General features: G+C 50.3%; 1 protein-coding gene and 1 pseudogene across 1 annotated transcript in view; both read right to left on the reverse strand.

The window, feature by feature from the left end:
- FBLN1 (fibulin 1) overlaps window positions 1–2,260 on the reverse strand; it is a 33,416-nt gene extending 31,156 nt beyond the window's left edge. Inside the window, 1 exon segment of the mRNA XM_049771756.1 lies at window positions 2,163–2,260. Coding sequence (XP_049627713.1) covers window positions 2,163–2,244 — 82 coding nt within the window. The 5' untranslated portion in view covers window positions 2,245–2,260.
- Window positions 2,261–10,592: 8,332 nt separating this feature from the next.
- LOC126007479 (uncharacterized) lies at window positions 10,593–10,707 on the reverse strand (annotated as a pseudogene).
- Window positions 10,708–18,156: the final 7,449 nt, after the last annotated feature.

Consider the following 18,156-nt stretch of genomic DNA (forward strand, 5'->3'; position numbering starts at 1 on the left):
GGGCAGGGGCCTGCCAGCTCCACACCCTGCAGTACCGAGGGGCGAGGTTAGGGGGCGCTATTCCGCTTTGGCATCAAGCTCGAATATTGCATTCTGCTGATCCCCGAGTTTTCTGATCCCCCCCACCCCCCCACCCCGCCCAAAGAACCCCTTTCTACTGGATCTGCTGCTGCAAATCTTCACTGCAAAGTTCCCTCACTCCAAATTGACGCGAAACACTGGGCTTCCAGCACCCTCCCTGACTTCAAAGGCCCAGCTTTTTGGCTGCAGGCAAGAGGAGGCACAGAAAGAGCCACCCCCACCCCGCCTGGCCGATCTCTGGGAACCCCAAGTCCTCTCTGCCCAAGCTCTTCCAGGGACCTGGGGAGCCCCACCCCCACCACAGGGAGCCAATGCCTCCTCCTTCAACCTTGGTTTTTTTCCCCTTGGCTTCCTCCAGGAAGTCCTCCCTGACCTTCTGCAGGGGCAGCTGCTTTATAAAGGTTGGCTTTACTGGGTCCCCCACCCCGGAAGGGAGGGGGAGACGACGTGAAGGATCAACCCTCTTCCCCAAAGCCTGGCTGGGAAAGTTCCACTGCATAGTCTTGGGCAAGATCCCTACCAGAAGACAAGAGAAAACAGACGCAACAGACACTAAGAACGGGGCTGCCACCAGCCCCCCAGAACCTTAAGAAACCCCCCACTTACAACTCTGGAGATGGGGCTGCTCCCCCGACTCATCCCTGCTCCCTAACAGCCAGCTGGGGCCAGCAGGCTGCCCTCCTTGTATCCCCCTGCAGACTCAAGCAGGGGGCCAAGAGCAGGCAGGAGTGAGCCAGGCCCCGCAGGAAAAGTCCCTGGTGCTGTCCCAGAGCTCCCCCCAACCCCAGGCCCCTCTTCATGCCTCCACTAACCCCCCGCCTGCTGGGAACCTTCCAGAACAGCGAGACTGGCCCAGTTCCCAGCCAAGTTTCTCGCGCCTTTGTTCCTCCCACAGCGCCCTGCTCTGCGAGGAGTCGAAACCTGGGCCAGAAACTGAGTGAGTCTTGGAGAAAACGCGAGTGGTTCTTTCCCAACCCGCCCCCCGGCCCCCTTCACCCCCTCATCCCACTGCAGGACAGACAGAATAACAGAAAGACAGACAGACAGGCTCGGTAGGAAGCGGCACCCCCCTGCATTCCAGGGGACGCAGGGCACCTCTCAGCAAAGTCCACCATCCATCTATATCCATCCACTCACCATCACTTAGAAAGTCTGAATCTGGGGGGAACCCCACAGGAATCCCCGGAGGTCCAGGGCACTCACTGTCTGAGCTGGACTGGACTTAAGGGAACCCCAGAACCTTCAGGGGTGCAGTCCCAAAGAGGAGCCCCCTTTCCACCCTAAAAACTTATTGAAACTCAGAGGGAGCCCGCAAAGGGACAAGGAAGGGGTACGCTAGAGCCCCCTTCTCCACAAGCAGCAGTCAGCACTCGTGAGCCCCAAATCCGGGCCCACAAGACCAGGGTGTGTCAAAGTGACCTTGCTCATGAGAACTCAGAGCACCTCGGACACTGCTCGGACACCGGCAAGATCTGGGGTCCCTGGGGTCCCTCCAGCCACAGTGTCGAGTGTGGCTCAAACCATCCCTGTCCCTGTCCCTCACGGCTCTCACTGCAACAGGGTGTCCTGAAGACCTCCTCCATCCCAATCACCCCTACCAGGCCAGTGCAGGGACCCCACAAAGAGTAGCCCACCAGGGTCGTCGAGGGCAGCCGGAGGAGCCCAGTTCACCGGAGTTGGGTCTGGGGTCAGCCAGGAGGGTGATTTAGGGGTTAGCGGGTCAGGGAGGAGAGAGAGGAAGGGTCAGTCAATCAGGAGGGTCAGGGATCAGGCCTGGGGCCCCCCCATCCCATCTCATCTCTCCTTCCCCTCCCAAGCTCACCTATGAGCCTGGCCCCTTATCATCACCCCAACCCTTGACCCCTCTCCCAGTATAGAGGTCCTCCTGCGCAGTGCCCACCTTGGGGACAGGCCCTGGGACCTGGGTGACCCTCGGGGGCGCTGGCCCACCTCCCCGGGGCCTTGCTTGGGGGTCTTGGGGGCCCATCTCTAGGGCCGGGGACCCCAGAGGAGGGGAGAGGGCCAGGACCCCCGGAGGACGCGCAGGGGCCGGGCGGTCGCGGGTCCTCCCCGGGCCCTACCTGGGCCGGCCAGCGCGCGGCCGAGCATCCCCGTGGCCACCATCCCCAGCAGCATCAGCACCAGCGGCGCGGGGCGCTCCATGGCCGGACAAAGGCGCGCGGGCCGGGCAGCTCGGAGCGGGGAGCCGGCAGCGAGGTGCCTTCGACTATCCCGCCCCGAGGGGGGCCGGGCCGGCGGGACGACTCCTCCCCGGCCGGGCCTGAAACTGGATCCTGCGCCCGCTGCTGTCCAGGGTGGGGGGCCGGCGGCAGAGGTCATCCCCGCCCACCCACCCAGAGACTCCGGGACGCCTTTGGGGGGTCTCCAGCCCGCTGGTTTCTGCCCCTGCGCACTACGAGGGTCTTGGGGGGACCCAAACCGACCCAACAGGGTCTGGGGGAGGTGCCCCAGGGGGCAAATGAGGAACCAACCAGGAGCCCCCTCCCCAGGGGTCCCCCCTAGCTTGCAGCTTTCAGAGGAGCAAAACTGGGACTAAGAGTGAGTGCATTGTGGGGAGGGGGTTTGCCTTGAAGAGGCCATCTGGGCTCCAGGGTCCCCCCAGCATCAGTAGAAGTGAGGGGAAGGAAGGGAGGAAGGAGGGAGGGAAGAAGGACGGAGGGAGGCAGGCAGGCTGGAAGTTTAAGTAGGTAAGGAGAAAGAAAGAGGTAGGAAAGAGGGAGAAAAATTGGGAGAGGGAGGGAAGGGAAAGAGGAAGGATGAAAGGAAGTAGAAAAGAGAAAGAAAGAAAGAAAGAAAGAAAGAAAGAAAGAAAGAAAGAAAGAAAGAAAGAAAGAAAGAAAGAAAGAAAGAAAGAAAGAAAGAAAGAAAGAAAGAAAGAAAGAAAGAAAGAAAGAAAGAAAGAAAGAAAGAAAGAAAGAAAGAAAGAAAGAAAGAAGAAAGAAAGAAAAGAAGAAGAGGAGGGGGAAGGAAGGAAGGAAGGAAGGAAGGAAGGAAGGAAGGAAGGAAGGGAGGGAGGGAGGGAGGGAGGGAGGGAGGGAGGGAGGAAGGAAGGAAGGAAGGAAGGAAGGAAGGAAGGAAGGAAGGAAGGAAGGAAGGAAGGAAGGAAGAACAATAGCACAGCAGTAGAGCATTCGCCTTGCACCACGTAGCCAGCCCCAGGTTCTATCCCAGGCATCCCATTTGGTCCCCCAAACCTTGAGCTCCTGAGCGCCACAGGGTGTGACCCAAAACCTGAGAAAAACAAGAGATCCAAAGCCCTTTGTTCTTTGGTTCAGACACCAGCCTGCAACTTTTCACGTAGCCACTGAGGTTTATCCAAGGCGCGATTATTGATCATTGAAAACTTTTCCCAAGACACCAGCCTGGGTGAATTCCAGGGCCACATGAGCAGTCCTGAGCTTTCTTTGACCTCTGGTACAGCCCCCTGGTTCGCTGGCGATTTTGTCAGCTTCTGCAGAGGGAAAGTGAAGCCCAGGAGCAGAGGCAAAGCTCTCCCCCTGGCTCCTAAGCACAGCCTGACTCCCAGGCCCCGGGCTGGGCTGGGAGTGCCTGAGTGACTGGGTCTGTTTTTCCTCCAAACCTGGCCGAGTCAACATTTCCTTAACCCTGTGCAAGCGTGGCTGTGGCAGGGCTGAAGGAAGGGCTGACAGAGTGCTTGGGGACTTCTCCTGACACGGGAATGGTGGGTGCCCGGGGCCTAGGTCCTTGCATGGGGGCCAAACAAGGCCTGAGCCCACTGACAGAGTGCGGCCATGGCTCACCACGTTGCTGCTGAATTCAGGTTCTTTCCACTGGCTTCTCTGGTCTATGTATGCCCCAGTCTCTGGACCCATCTTTCATGTGCTTATATATATATATATATAATTATGTTAAAATATATAACTTACAAAATAACATTTATGTAATAATTTATATGATATAATTTATATAAAATATATATTTAAACTGGAATATAATTAAAAATTATATATATTGGGCTGGAGAGATAGCATGCAGTTAGGCCATTTGCCTTGTATGCAGAAAGACGGTGGTTCAAATCCCAGCATCCCATATGGTCCCCCGAGCCAGCCAGGAGCAATTTCTGAGCGTAGAGCCAGGAGTAACCCCTGAGCGCTGCTGGGTACAACCCAAAAACAAACAAAAAAATTTATATATATACATTTTTTTTTGGTTTTGGTTTTTTAGGCCACACCCGTTTGATGCTCAGGGGTTACTCCTGGCTAAGTGCTCAGAAATTGCCCCGGCTTGGGGGGACCATATGGGATGCTGGGAGATCGAACCACGGTCCTTCCTTGGTTAGTGCTTGCAAGGCAGACACCTTACCTCTAGCGCCACCTCGCCAGCCCCATATTTTTTAAACATGGGCTTATTGAGCCAGAGCGATAGCACAGAGGTAGGACGTTTGCCTTGCATGTGGCCGACCCAGCACGGATCCGACTTTGATTCCTGGCATCCCGTATGGTCCCCTGAGCCTGCCAGGAGTGATTTGTGAGTTCAGAGCCAGGAGTAACCCCTGAGCTCCGCTGGGTATGGCCCACCCCCCAAAAAATAAAATAAAAACAAATAAACATGGGCTTATTGAAGGTGACTTGTCCCCTTATGATGTCTTTTATCATCTTCAACTAATGGTTTTCATCACAGAAAGAAATCATTTGTCCCAGAATTATTTATTACTGGGAAACTCTAGAAGAAGAAAAAGGAGGGGGGGCAAAATGGTAGGGTAGCAGGGAAGGTGCTTGCCTTGCACGCAGTTGACCTGGGTTTGATTCCCAGCTTCCCATGTGGTTCCCCCACCAAGCACTACCAGGAGTGATTCCTGAGTGCAAAGCCAGGAAGAGTCCCTAAGCACTGCCAGGAGTGGTAGCCCAGAACCAAAACAATAAGGAAAGAAAGAGGCATCTTGTGGGTTGGGTTGATTCCACCCATTCCAATCAAATATTGCGACAGGACAGGCCTCAGAGAGCTGCTCGTTTCCTGTTTCAGAGAAAAGTCCTGTTTGCTCTCAGCCAGTCAAGTGCTCCAAGCGGCTCTGTCGAAAAACACACACTGCCAGCCCTTCATGGACGGGACCATGAGACCCAGGAGAGAGCCCGTGCTGGGGTGCTGGTGACACTGAGCAGAGAGTCTCAGGTCTCTCCCTGCTTTTTCCCAACACACAACACGCTTGACAGACCCCCAGCCGACTGTGCTTTAATGCAATGGGCCCTTGGTGATGGCTAGTCAGAGAGTCACGAAGGATAAACAGGCTGATCTTGGGAGGCAGCTCTGAGCCTCGCCGGGATGGGCCATGAGCAAGGCTCCTCCACTAGCTAGAAAACACAGCTGAGTGGGAACTGCAGGCAGGGGCAGGTTCCCTGGCACCCGGGACTGGGAGAGGACAGAGAGGATGGGTGCTGTGGGGTGGCCGGTGAGCACCTTGTTCCCTGCTATTCACGCTCAAAAAATGCTCAGACAGGCACCAGGCCCTGTGCAAACACCACGAAAGCACCACCCCACTGCCCCTGGAGCTTCCTGGCAGCCAAAGCCAAGAAACAAGTAGCAGTCACTCGCTCCGTGGCTGGTTTGGGCCCAAAGAAAGTTTCACATTTATCCAGGAAGACAAGGTTCTGGCACTTCCTGGCCCTAAATCCTCATTATTTTCCTGCCGAGTCTCTACAGCTGGAGGAAACTCACGTTGGGCCAGTGACTAATGAAGGTCAGGCGGGCGGCTGCTGAGACGGTCAGTCTGGGCTACACAGGAGGCCACACCCCAGGACAACATCTCTCTCACACTGCCACACACATCGCCACGCACTACTATATACACTCACACAGCCATATACACACATAGACACACACACACACACTATCACAACACTCAGTCACTTACACGCAAACATATACTCATACACACATGCAGACTTCATTCTACACTCACTCTCTTATTCATACACTTACACACATTCTCACACATGCATTCACACACACACACTGTCTCTCTCACACCCCATCCCCATGACTGTGCCTATATAGAAAGTCATTCCTTAGATCACTGAGACAATCCAGCTCCTTCACCCAGACAACAGCTTCCCCCAGATCATGTCTTTGCTACAAAGTGCTCCGGAGTCAACGACAGAGGCCCTGAGCTTCCCAGCCCCCTGGTCTGGCTCCAGGACCTCTAGCCACAGGGGGTTCTTGCCAACCCCACACTTAGGAGCACACACAGGCACTCCTACAATAACACACACAGAGCACCTTCAACAGTTCTCAGGGGCTTCTCCCAACTGAGTGCTCAGGGTTGCTCCCAGTGGTGCAGGGATCGGGATCCAGCCTGGACCTCGTGCATCAAGCGCTCGGCACCCAGCCAGGTCGTCTGCACCCCTGCCCTGGCCAACCCAGGCCAGGATTCTGGCATTGTTGGGACAATATGAGGTTGAGTTAAACTAAAATCCAAGCTTGTCACAAAGACCAGCAGTGTTAGTGTCTCAGACAGATGGGACTGGGCCTTAGGGACCCCTTAAATAGCATGTTTGGCCCAGGGTGCCTGTTTCCCAAAAAACCTGATCTTTGGAAAAAAATCTGTGACTTTTTCTTTTTGGGGACTTCTGAGCCATACCTGACAGCGCTCAGGGCTTACTCCTGGCTCTGTTCTCAGAAATCACTCCTACTGGTGCTCAGGGGACCCTATGGAATGCCGGAGATCAAACCCAGGTCGGCTACATGCAGGAAAACACCCTCTCCGCTATGCTATCACCCTTGCCCAAGTCCTTGGTTTTTGGTTTTTGGTTTTTTTAAGCAAGGGAAAGACATTTTAAAGAAGATATTCGGAGACAAGAAACAACCCATACAACTATTTGGATCAAGGAGGATGAAAAATGGATAGCTGGGGCCCGGAGAGATAGCACAGCAGTGTTTGCCTTACAAGCAGCCGATCCAGGACCAAAGGTGGTTGGTTCAAATCCCGGTGTCCCATATGGTCCCCCGTGCCTGCCAGGAGCTATTTCTGAGCAGACAGCCAGGAGTAACCCCTGAGCATCACCGGGTATGACCCAAAAACCAAAAGCAAAAAAAAAAAAAGGATAGCTGGATATATTCTCCTGAGAGGAAGGGGTTATGCCTATATTTCTACAAATGACAACCCTCCCAAGAAATTTTGGGTCCCATTATGCCTTGTTAGAAATCGGGCTAGCATGGGATGGAGAAATAGCATGGAGGTAAGGCGTTTGCCTTTCATGCAGGTCATCAGTTCAAACCCCGGTGTCCCATATGGTTCCCCGTGACTGCCAGGAGCAATTTCTGAGCATGGAGCCAGAAATAACTCCTGAGCACTGCTGGGTGTGACCCAAAAACCACAAAAAAAAAAAAAAAAAAAAAAAGAAAAAAAAGAAAGAAAAGAAATCGGGCTAGCACAAATGATCAGATTCAGACTATAAACTCCCCTTCAGATCAAATACAGAATACTCAAGACACTAACAACAGTAACATTGCTGAGGTCTCCGGGGCAGGGAACAGGATTTAGCTGTCACACACCATACACTGAGTGAGACTGATGGTAGTGATAAACCCTTACACTCCGAGATGCAAAAGGAAAGACAGGAACCTGTCTTAACTGGGCTCCAAAATATAGGAAACTCTTGCTACATGAACTCAATATTGCAATGCTTGTATAATATTTCAGACTTGACTCAGTATTTTCATCAAGATCATTATAAAAAGGATATTAACAAGAAAAATCCAATGGGGCATGAAGGTAAATTAGCCAAAGAATTTGGTCGGCTCATCAAAACCACGGGAAATGGATTTCATAGATATATTAACCCTGAAAGCTTCAAAGTAAAAATTGGTTTACTTAATGACCAGTTTGCTGGACACAATCAGCAGGATCCACACAAACTACTGATGTTTCTAATAGAGGGACTACATCAGGACTTGCTTACTGTAAATCTAATGACAGACAAAACTACACATCTTATGGAAAATGAAAATTATGAACAATTTAGTCCAGAACACCAAAAGGCTCACAAATCTATTATTTATGATCTCTTTCAAGGACAATTCAAATCTATACTACAGTGTCTCACATGCCACCAAAAGTCTGAGGTTTATGAGACATTTGTTCATTTGTCCCTGGCTGTCACGTCTACAGATAAATGTACATTACAGGAATGCCTCTTTGAATTCTTTAAAGAAGAAGAGTTAAGAGATGATAACAGGGCCCAGAGAGATAGCACAGCGGTGTTGGCCTTGCAAGCAGCTGATCCAGGACCTAAGATGGTTGGTTCAAATCCCGGTGTCCCATATGGTCCCCCGTGCCTGGCCAGGAGCTATTTCTGAGCAGATAGCCAGGAGTAACCCCTGAGCGCCGATGGGTGTGGCCCAAAAACCAAAAAAAAAAAAAAAAGAGATGATAACAAAGTTCAGTGCAACAGCTGCAACACTAGAGGGGATTTTTCAAAGAAAACGTATTTATGGAAACTAACACCAGTACTTATAATACACTTGAAACATTTTGCTTTTGATGGCAAACAAATAAAAGAACTGCACACTTATGTGGATTTTTCTTTAGAAGACCTCAATTTAGCAGAATTCACTTAAGAGAATAAAAGTAAGATTAAGAAATACGGGGCCGGAGAGATAACATGGAGATAAGGCTTTTGCCTTGCATGTGGAAGGCCAGTGGTTCGAATCCTGGCATCCCATATGGTCCCCTGAGCCTGCGAGGAGCGATTTCTGAGCATAGAGCCAGGAGTAACCCCTGAGCGCTGCCAGGTGTGACCCAAAAGAACAAAAAAAAAACAAACAAACAAAGATTAAGAAATATGACTTATCATCAGTGTCAAACCATTATGGTAAAGTTCACTATGGACACTGTACTTCATACTGTAAAATTGCTGCAAAACAACACTGGATCAATTTTGATGACAAGAAGATCAAAAAAGTCCCTAATACATTGGTGAAATCCACAGCAGCATACATCCTGTTTTATACTTCTTAGAGATTTACAATGAATGCCAGATAATCATTTATTTTCCTTATCGGTTGCTATTAATGCTCAATGATACTTTTCACAGGCATGATCGCTGAATAGGATTGAAAATGATGGACCAAAAAAGAAAAAAAAGAAAGAAAATGATGGACCCCCAAACGCATTTGCTTTACAATTTAATTCATTTTACTCAAGGTTCACCTGAAAGAAAAAATTCTCATCATATTAATGTTTTTTTTTGACTTTCACTCTTTTTATTCTAACATCATTGCTTTATTTCCCTCAATTTAGGTTTTAAGACGGAAATGAATTGATAATGCTGACACAACGATTCTATTTAGGTGGACTCTCTTCACAGTGCTCCTCATCTATGATTGACTATCATAGAGTTACAGTTACTGTTTATACACTTATTTTAGTGTTTTCATGTTCATATTGTGCATGAAATTCTCTTTCAGATCTGTCCTACTCTGCCAAAAAAAAATTTTTGTGTGTGAATTTGAAGTCATTCATCTAAACACTCTGCAGGCTATTATATCTTAAAATGCTTTTTGTGGATTCAGCTGAATTTTTTCTTTTGCTCAATTTTGGATCTTCTCCATCCAATATTTTTTGTTAAGTATGGGTGAGTGTGATGGCCATGTTGTTTGTGAGGTCTGTATGTATGTGTTTTGTTACGCACGTTTTGTATATAGTTCCTTTTTCTCAAACTTTATATTCCCCAATTTATTCTTTCTTCCTTATCCTTCCGTCTCTCCCTCTAGTCCTTAACATTCAATTTTCAGGAATCCTTTCAAATGTGCAAATCATCCCCTTCACCCATAACGATAAGCCTCCTGATTTCAGCCGGAGGAAGAAATCCTTGACTTTGGGAGTTTCATATCCCGTACCAAGCTGTGAACCACCTTTCCGGACCGTTAAGTGTCTTTGGTCAGACTTTTTCGGAGTTCCAAACCCCTCATCTCTACAGATTGGCATTGGACTCTGTAGAAAATTCACCTTTTGGGCCCGGAGAGATAGCACAGCGGTGTTTGCCTTGCAAGCAGCCGATCCAGGACCAAAGGTGATTGTTTCGAATCCCGGTGTCCCATATGGTCCCCCGTGCCTGCCAGGAGCTTTTTTTTTTTTTTTTTGGTTTTTGGGCCACACCCGGTGACGCTCAGGGGTTACTCCTGGCTATGCGCTCAGAAGTCGCTCCTGGCTTGGGGGACCATATGGGATGCCGGGGGATCGAACCGCGGTCCGTCTCCTAGGCTAGCGCAGGTAAGGCAGGCACCTTACCTCGAGCGCCACCGCCCGGCCCCAGGAGCTATTTCTGAGCAGACAGCCAGGAGTAACCCCTGAGCACCGCCGGGTGTGACCCAAAAACCAAAAGAAAAAAAAGAAAATTCACCTTTTGTATTTTCTTATAATTATAATCTTTTGAATCTATATTTGATACGAAACTTCTTTTGACCATTTTAATTAATGTTCTTCCCATTTTAATTTGTAATTTTAGGAATTGATGCATTCTTTCTTTTTTTTTTTTAATATGGAACGCTTCACAAATTTGCATGTCATCCTTGAGCAGGGGCCATGCTAAGCTTCTCTGTATTGTTCCAATTTTTGTATCTGTGCATAAGTGCTGCCGAAGCGAGCACAATTGATGCTTTCTTGACTTTAGGTTAGTGGGTTGGATATTATTGTCTATAATTTCATAAATGATATTTTTGTCTGTTTTCACGGTTTGTTGCGTAGGTACATCATAGGGAAAATATAGTAAATTCTAAAGGAAGCTCTATCTATTTTGGATGGAATCTCAAGTTGTTTATTTACATGGGGAGGTTCAGATACCTATTGATCATCATTACAGTTGACCCCCCCCCCAATGAGCAGGGGTATGTGCCTCCTCCTCCAAAGTAGGGGCCAACTTCTAAGCCCCAATGTGAGCATTCTGGTCAACCTGGAAAAAGGACTTGGTTCTGCCTGCTACACAGCCTTTCTAGCGTCTCTTGGAAGGAGCTCCATCTCTGGATTACAATTGGGCTTTTCAATTTCCCCAGGAGCTCCCCATCACCGACTAAGATCCTGGATCATTGAATTTCAGATACTCCACTTGTTCTTCCAAGGAGGAACTTATTTGGAATTCTTCATCTTGTACGTCATAGATCTATCATCTAAGGAGCTTGTAGTTGATTCTTTGACACATGTTTCTGGTTTTGGACACCCTGTGTTTAGGTTAGAAGTTTTTCTTTTCATTTCCCTGTGATGAGCTTATGCAAACAGCTGCTCTTTTCTTATTGCTTAGCTGTTCCTTTAATAATTTTTGTTTGTTTTTATTGGAGGGACACACCTGTTTGATGCTCAGGGGTTACTCCTGGCTAAGCGCTGAGAAATTGCCCCTGGCTTGGGGGGACCATATGGGATGCCAGGGGGTCGAACCGCAGTCCTTCCTTGGCTAGTGCTTGCAAGGCAGACACCTTACCTCTACCGCCACCTCGCCGGCCCCTGTTCCTTTAATAATTATAGAAAATATTACTTACTTTTGTACATTATTATTGTTTGTTTACTAAAAACGAGGAAATTATTATATATGAAAATATTTCCATAAGATTATTATGTTACTGATCCTACCCTAATCAATAATTGTGCCCTACCCTAGGGTGTGGCCTGGTAATAGTATATTGAATTATTTCTTACTTGGCATTCTGCTCCCAACCTAGGATGGTACCTGATTCTTGTGTATAAAAGCCAGGGTCTGGGGCCCGGAGAGATAGCACAGTGGCGTTTGCCTTGCAAGCAGCCAATCCAGGACCAAAGGTGGTTGGTTCGAATCCCGGTGTCCCATATGGTTCCCCGTGCCTGCCAGGAGCTATTTCTGAGCAGACAGCCAGGAGTAACCCCTGAGCACCGCTGGGTGTGGCCCAAAACCAAACCAAAACAAAACAAAACAAAACAAAAAAAAGCCAGGGTCTGTGGAATGCTCGGGCTTTTTGCTGGGGCTTATTCTGGGACTTTTGGCTGCAGCCTTATCCACTGAATAAAGCTGAGATCTCCTGAAGAAAAAAAAAAGTGAAATAAAGCTGGCTGACTCCTGGAACTTTATCTGACTGCTTTATGAATCTCTCTGCCCTCACCCTACAACCTTCAGACTCGAAAGACTGTAGGGGCTGCTGGAGCTCGGTCAAGCCCAGCAAGGCCTCACCATTCCCACACCAACACTAAGACTAATTAATTTATATTAAGACAACAGTTAAGCATGTTTGTGAGTATCTAGAAAAGTCTCTGCTAAAATATTCCTCAGTATGGAAAAAGTGGATAGAATTCTTAAGCTTCCTCTTGCCCTTCTTTCCAGATATTTCTCACTCTCTCAGATGAGGGCAAGAGAGCCGGATTTAATGTCCAGCATCACATGGGCCCCCACCCACTTTTGGGAGCCATCCCTGGGCTGGGAGCAGCTCCCCAGCACTTCTTGGTCTGTGTACCCCACTTTCTCCACCAAAAAAATGTACTATGGTTTTATAGAATGTGTTTTTTTGTGGTTTGTTTGGATATTTTTGTTAGTTTTTTTGTTTAGGGGATACACCCAGCAGTGCTCAGGGTCGACTGTTGGCTCTGTGCTCAGGGATCACTCCTGGTCATGCTCAGGGATGCATGTGGGATGCTGGGGATCGAACCCGGGTCAGCCGAGTGGAAGACAACCACCCTCCCTGCTATGCTATTGCTCTGGCCTCTGCAGAATTTGTTGTTTTGTGTGTGTGTGTGTGTGTGTGTGTGTGTGTGTGTGTGTGTGTTACAAAGCCCAAAGTTCTGTCTACCCCAGGAAAACCAGCCATAGCTTCTTTATCTCTAGCTCTGAGGTTCCTGATAAGCTCTGAGTGCAACCATATTGCAGATGAAGGGAAAAGTGGGACACCCTACCTCGAGCTCCAGTCTGCTTTTATTCCCAGTACTTCACAAGCATAGTTGACATAGCCTATCGGAGTGTGGAGCTTTTGGACGTGCTTCCTCTCATCCCCATTCTGTCCTAAATTAACCCACTGCTGCTGCAAAGTCCCCTTTCTTGGGGGTCCTTCCTCTACTGGCGAAGAGGAAAGGGGGGGCCAGGCAGCCTGTGGGGAAAGAAAAGGGCAAGAAACAAGTTGGAAAACTCAATGTACCACGGAATGCCCAGCCGAACGCTGGTGCAGATTCTGATCCATCTTTGCTGCTGGAAGGAACCCTCCTTGGTAAGTGCTTCGAGTCATTCCAGGCAGTGCTTAGGAGCCGTAATTGGGGGCCGTAGGTCAGCTGCAGGCAAAGTAAATACTTTAACCTCTGAGCATTGTTTCTCCAGCCCCTAGATCCTGAGTGTCTTTTAGGACAAACCCCCCCACCCCCACCCTCAGAAGTCAGAACATCTGGGCAGACCTTTCGAGCAGTTAGTGGCTCTTTGCTGGAAGGAAAATGGCTCTAATTAAAGATCCTTCATTTCCTCCGTCCGGGAGGGGGAAAAGGCAAGGCTGGGCTGGGATAAACTGGGGGCACAGGGAGGAGCCTCTGGCATCTGTGTATTTCCAAGAAACTCAACTGTCTCTGGTACCAACTTCTGTTCTGGGAACATCTTCCGGGTCATGAACTTTGTTGTTTAAAAAACCTTGATGGGACTGGAGCAATAGCACAGTGGGGAGGGCGATTTCTTTGCTTGAGGCCAACCTGGGTTCTGTCCCTGACATCCCATAGGGTGCCCTGAGCCTGGTAGGAGTGCTTCCTAAGCACAGAGCCAGGAGGAACCCCTGAGCACTGCCCAAACAAAAACAAACAAACAAATTAATTAATTAAAATAAAAAGGCCTCATGGGGCCAGAGCAATGGTTCTGGCAGGTAGAAAGCTTGCCTTGATCCTCCTGTGTAAAGTAAAATGAGATCACCCCAGGCACTGTGTTTCAAAACCCCAGAGGGGCCTGAAGAAGCAGGGAATTGGTGAAAAAATAATAAACCAAGCCAGTCAGGAATTGGTGAAGAAATAATAAACCAAGCCAGTCAGGAAAGAAACATGCAGCCAGTGGCTTCTCATGGTTTCTCTCCGAGCCCCAAGCCAAAACTTCCTTTTCTTTATTTATCCCAGAACAAAACCCACCAGGAGGCAGGGCAGAGTGATCCAGGTGGGCTTTTACAAATCAGAGGAGATTTAATAGAAAGAGGAAGATGGGAGAAGATGCCTTCCTTTTGGGTTATTAGCTGGGGGTTCTCTTACACTCCTGTGTACCACCAGGTGTGCTCCAAAAAACAGAACCAAAACCCTCAAAAAAAAGGGGTGTGTGTGTTTCGCAGGGCTAGAAATTGCACAGGAGTGACAGGTATTGGCCAGCATGTGGCTGGCATACAGTTCCCTGGGCACCACCAGGAGCGGTCCCTGAGCACAGAACCAGGAGTAGCCTCAGAAGACAGTTGGGGAGGCTCCAAAGTCACCCTTTAGGGCATTTAGAGAGATAGCATAGCAGTAGGACATTTGCCTTGCAAGCCGCCAACACCCGATGGACCCTGGTTAGAATCTCAGCAACCCATATGGTTCCCCAAGTCTGCCAGGAGTAACTTCTGAGAGCAGAGCCAGGAGTAACCCCTGGTGTGACCCCCCCCAAAAAAAAAAAAAAAAAAACCCAAATACAAAAGAAATCACCCGGGCCCGGAGAGAGCACAGCGGCGTTTGCCTTGCAAGCAGCCAATCCAGGACCAAAGGTGGTTGGTTCGAATCCCGGTGTCCCATATGGTCCCCCGTGCCTGCCAGGAGCTATTTCTGAGCAGACAGCCAGGAGTAACCCCTGAGCACTGCCGGGTGTGGCCCAAAAACCAAAAAAAAAAAAAAAAAAAGAAAAAAGAAATCACCCTTCTCCCCAAAAAATATTGCCTTCTAGACCTGGGACAGAACTTGGTGGAAGCTGACCTGTGTGTATGGCCCGGGAAATTAAAGTACAGCTTGGTGGCACCAGAGCACCAGAGCACCAGACAGCCCCTGGAAAAGTCAGAGGCCAAGAGTGATAAAGCCTGTCTGCTTCAGCCCCCTGCTAAGAGCTCAGCAAACCAGAGCTCCTAGATAAGAGTCCGCCAGGCTGGAGGAGGAGCCGGATGAGCTAAGAGGAGGCTGGAGGCGGGAGGGGCGAGCCCAGCCCCCCACTTCCCTGCAGGAGGGAGGGAGAGCTCCCAGCCCCCTCCCATGGGCCCATGGCGGCCACTGGCCCAGGGTGGCCAGTTCCTTCTCCTGCCCATTCACACACACACACACACACACACACACACACACACACACACACACACACACACACACACACACGCCTGCACACAGAGAACAAAATCCTGTCGAACCTGGCCCTAGCCCTGGAACCCAGGAAACCAAGGCCAGAGTTGTGGGGGTGCACAGGCAGGCCTGGGTGCCACGTGTCCCCAAAAGGGGCCAGCTGTGGAAGCGAGTTGTGAGGCCCCCAAGGCCCTCCCCATCCTCCTCACCGTCCCCTCTCCCAGCCTGTGCTGGGAATCCACAGAAAGATCCAGGGGGCTGGCAGGGGACATGCATCATCCTGCCAAGTCCCTTTCAGGACCCCCAGCCCCCACATCCAGAGCCCCCCTGTACAGCCCCCGCTCCCCTTCCCCCAAACTAAACAAACTGGGGACTCGGACCACACCAAACGCCTGAGAACATCTGGTGGTGTCGAATCTCATGGTTCTGCGCCCCATCTCAAACACCCTGTTCTCCAGGTTTGGAGGAACAAGCCAAGCTCAAACTGAAGAGGAGCCTTGGGGGGGGGGGGGAGACACCGGAGGAGGAGAGGGTGTGCAGAGAGTCTCCCTGCAAAGCCTGATTCCAGACCAGATATTCTCTGGAGCACTGTGGGGTGGGGTTTGTTTTGGGATTGTTGTTGTTGTTATTGTTGTGTGTGTGTGTTTGGCTTAGATTTTGGGCTACATCCAGCAGTATTGGGGGCCCAACTCCTGGCAGGGGCTCAGGGAATTCTATGAGGTGCCAGGGATCAAACCCCAGGTAGGCTGCCTTCCGCTAGTTCTCCCTCTCTCCAGTGCTCTGTGCAGTTTGCTGCAGGTTTGTTCCTTCCCGCCCCTTCCATTCACATTCTAGAAAGAGCATTTGCAGACAGCGCTGAGGCCCTGATGACTTCAGCCCCAAGTCAGGGCAGATTCAAACTCTATTTCTCAGAAAGTGAAACAGACCGTGAAGCTCTGAGATCCCTTTAGCAAGATAAGCACCAGCTGGTCCTGGCTCACACGGACTCACTCCCAGGACAGGACGAGAGAATGGACAGATGGACAGACGGACAGAAGGACCGAGGCATGAGAAGGGACAGAACAGATGGCCCACGACTGCTGGAGGCCCATGTCACTGCCAGAAAATTAAATCACGGTGCCTCAGCAAAGAGTAAAATAATTACATGTTGTGGCCAGAGCGATAGCCCAAAGGGTAGGGTGTTTGCCTTGCACACGGCCAACCTGGGACCCAACCCAAGTTCGATCCCTGGCATCCCACATGATCCCCGAGCCTGCCAGGAGTGATTTCTAAGCTCAGAGCTAGGAGTAACCCCTGAGCACAGCCAGCTGTGAATCCCCAAAATAATAATTACATGTTTTAAAATGAATATAAAGCACTGCCCCACACACAGATCCAAGACCCCAACCCCCTTCCCGCCCGCATGTTTACAAAACGTCTTTTGTGGCTTCCTCACGGACCGTCAATTTAAATGGTTGAATAATAAATACTTTGGGACACTTACTTGGCTTTTGGGACCTCCAGGTTCTCATGTGCAAAAGGAGAAGAATAAGAAAGAAACTAAAATACAAAAATACAGGGAGATATCCGACATCGAAGGGGTGGGGTGGGAGGAAAGGATGCTTTCGGTGCCCCTCAGAACCCACTCTGGGTTTTTGTTTGTTGTTTTTGTTTGTTTGTTTGAGCCACACCCAGTGGCGGGTGCTCAGGGGTTACTCCTGGCAGGCTTGGGTGGGGGAGGCTCTGGTAGGCCGGGGATTGAATCCAGTGGACCAAATTCAAGGCAAACGCCTACTGCTGTGCTATCACTCCGGCCCCAACTCTGTCTGGAAGGGCCCATTAATAACAGGTCATTTTCTGCTCCATAGAAGCTTATCCTTTGCAGCAATGACCACGGGGTCTGTCTGTCTATCTGTTTTTTTCCTCTTGAACGGTATTGCGGGAGGAGAAAGCTTTCTAGGAGGTCTGAAATCTAAGAACGTCAACAGGTAATTTTCTTTGTGTGGTTTCTCTCGAGGTCCCTGCCACAGTATGCAGGGGCCACAGTGCCCACAGAGTCTGCGGAAGGCTGTGACCCAGCCCTTGCCGGGCCCCTTCAGACCTGCAGAGTGTTTGTTTGCCAGTGGAACTGGGAAAAAAGGAAGGCAGGGGAGGAGGGTGGTGTTAGTCCTGGGGGGACATGGCTCCCTCCCGGACCTGTTCCAGGGAAGATTCCAAAGCAAACAGACTTGGGGCCTGCGGGCCTGCACGGAATCGCTGGCCCTGTCCCCCCTCCCCTTCGTGTCCTGGCCCTGGGGTGACATAGGCTTAACTCTGGGTCCCACTCCAGGCTCTGTGTCTCCCGTGTGGCACTTACTAGGGTGTGGGGGTCATATACACACTTGGCTGGGGAGGCTCAGAAATCATACCGTATTCTTTAACTCCCCCCTATAACAATGAGGGGATCCCCATCACTCTCAGGGGGACTCTGAGGGACCCTGGGACACAAACAGCTCACATCCTTGAGTCCCGGCACTGAACCCGCCAACTGGCTGGCCCATAGTCACAGGGGTGACACAGACACACACACACACACACACACACACACACACACACACACACACACACACGCGCACACACACACTGACCCAACTTAGAGGCTTGTGTTACTTCTCTGCTGAAGGGTCAGAATCCAAAAATGCTCTAAATTCGGCAAAAAGAAACTCGGCCGGCAAGCGTTGGGACTGAGGCCAAAGGCTGCAGTGCGAAGGCCTGGCTGCCTGCTGGGGGGACGGAGGCAGCTGGACCGGAGCGTGTGAGGCACTGCAGGACTGGAGCCGGAGCAGGGCGGGTAGCGCCAGATGGACGTGTGTGTTTGT

The sequence above is a fragment of the Suncus etruscus genome, chromosome 4, assembly GCF_024139225.1.
Source record: "Suncus etruscus isolate mSunEtr1 chromosome 4, mSunEtr1.pri.cur, whole genome shotgun sequence".
Classification (NCBI taxonomy): Eukaryota; Metazoa; Chordata; class Mammalia; order Eulipotyphla; family Soricidae; genus Suncus; species Suncus etruscus.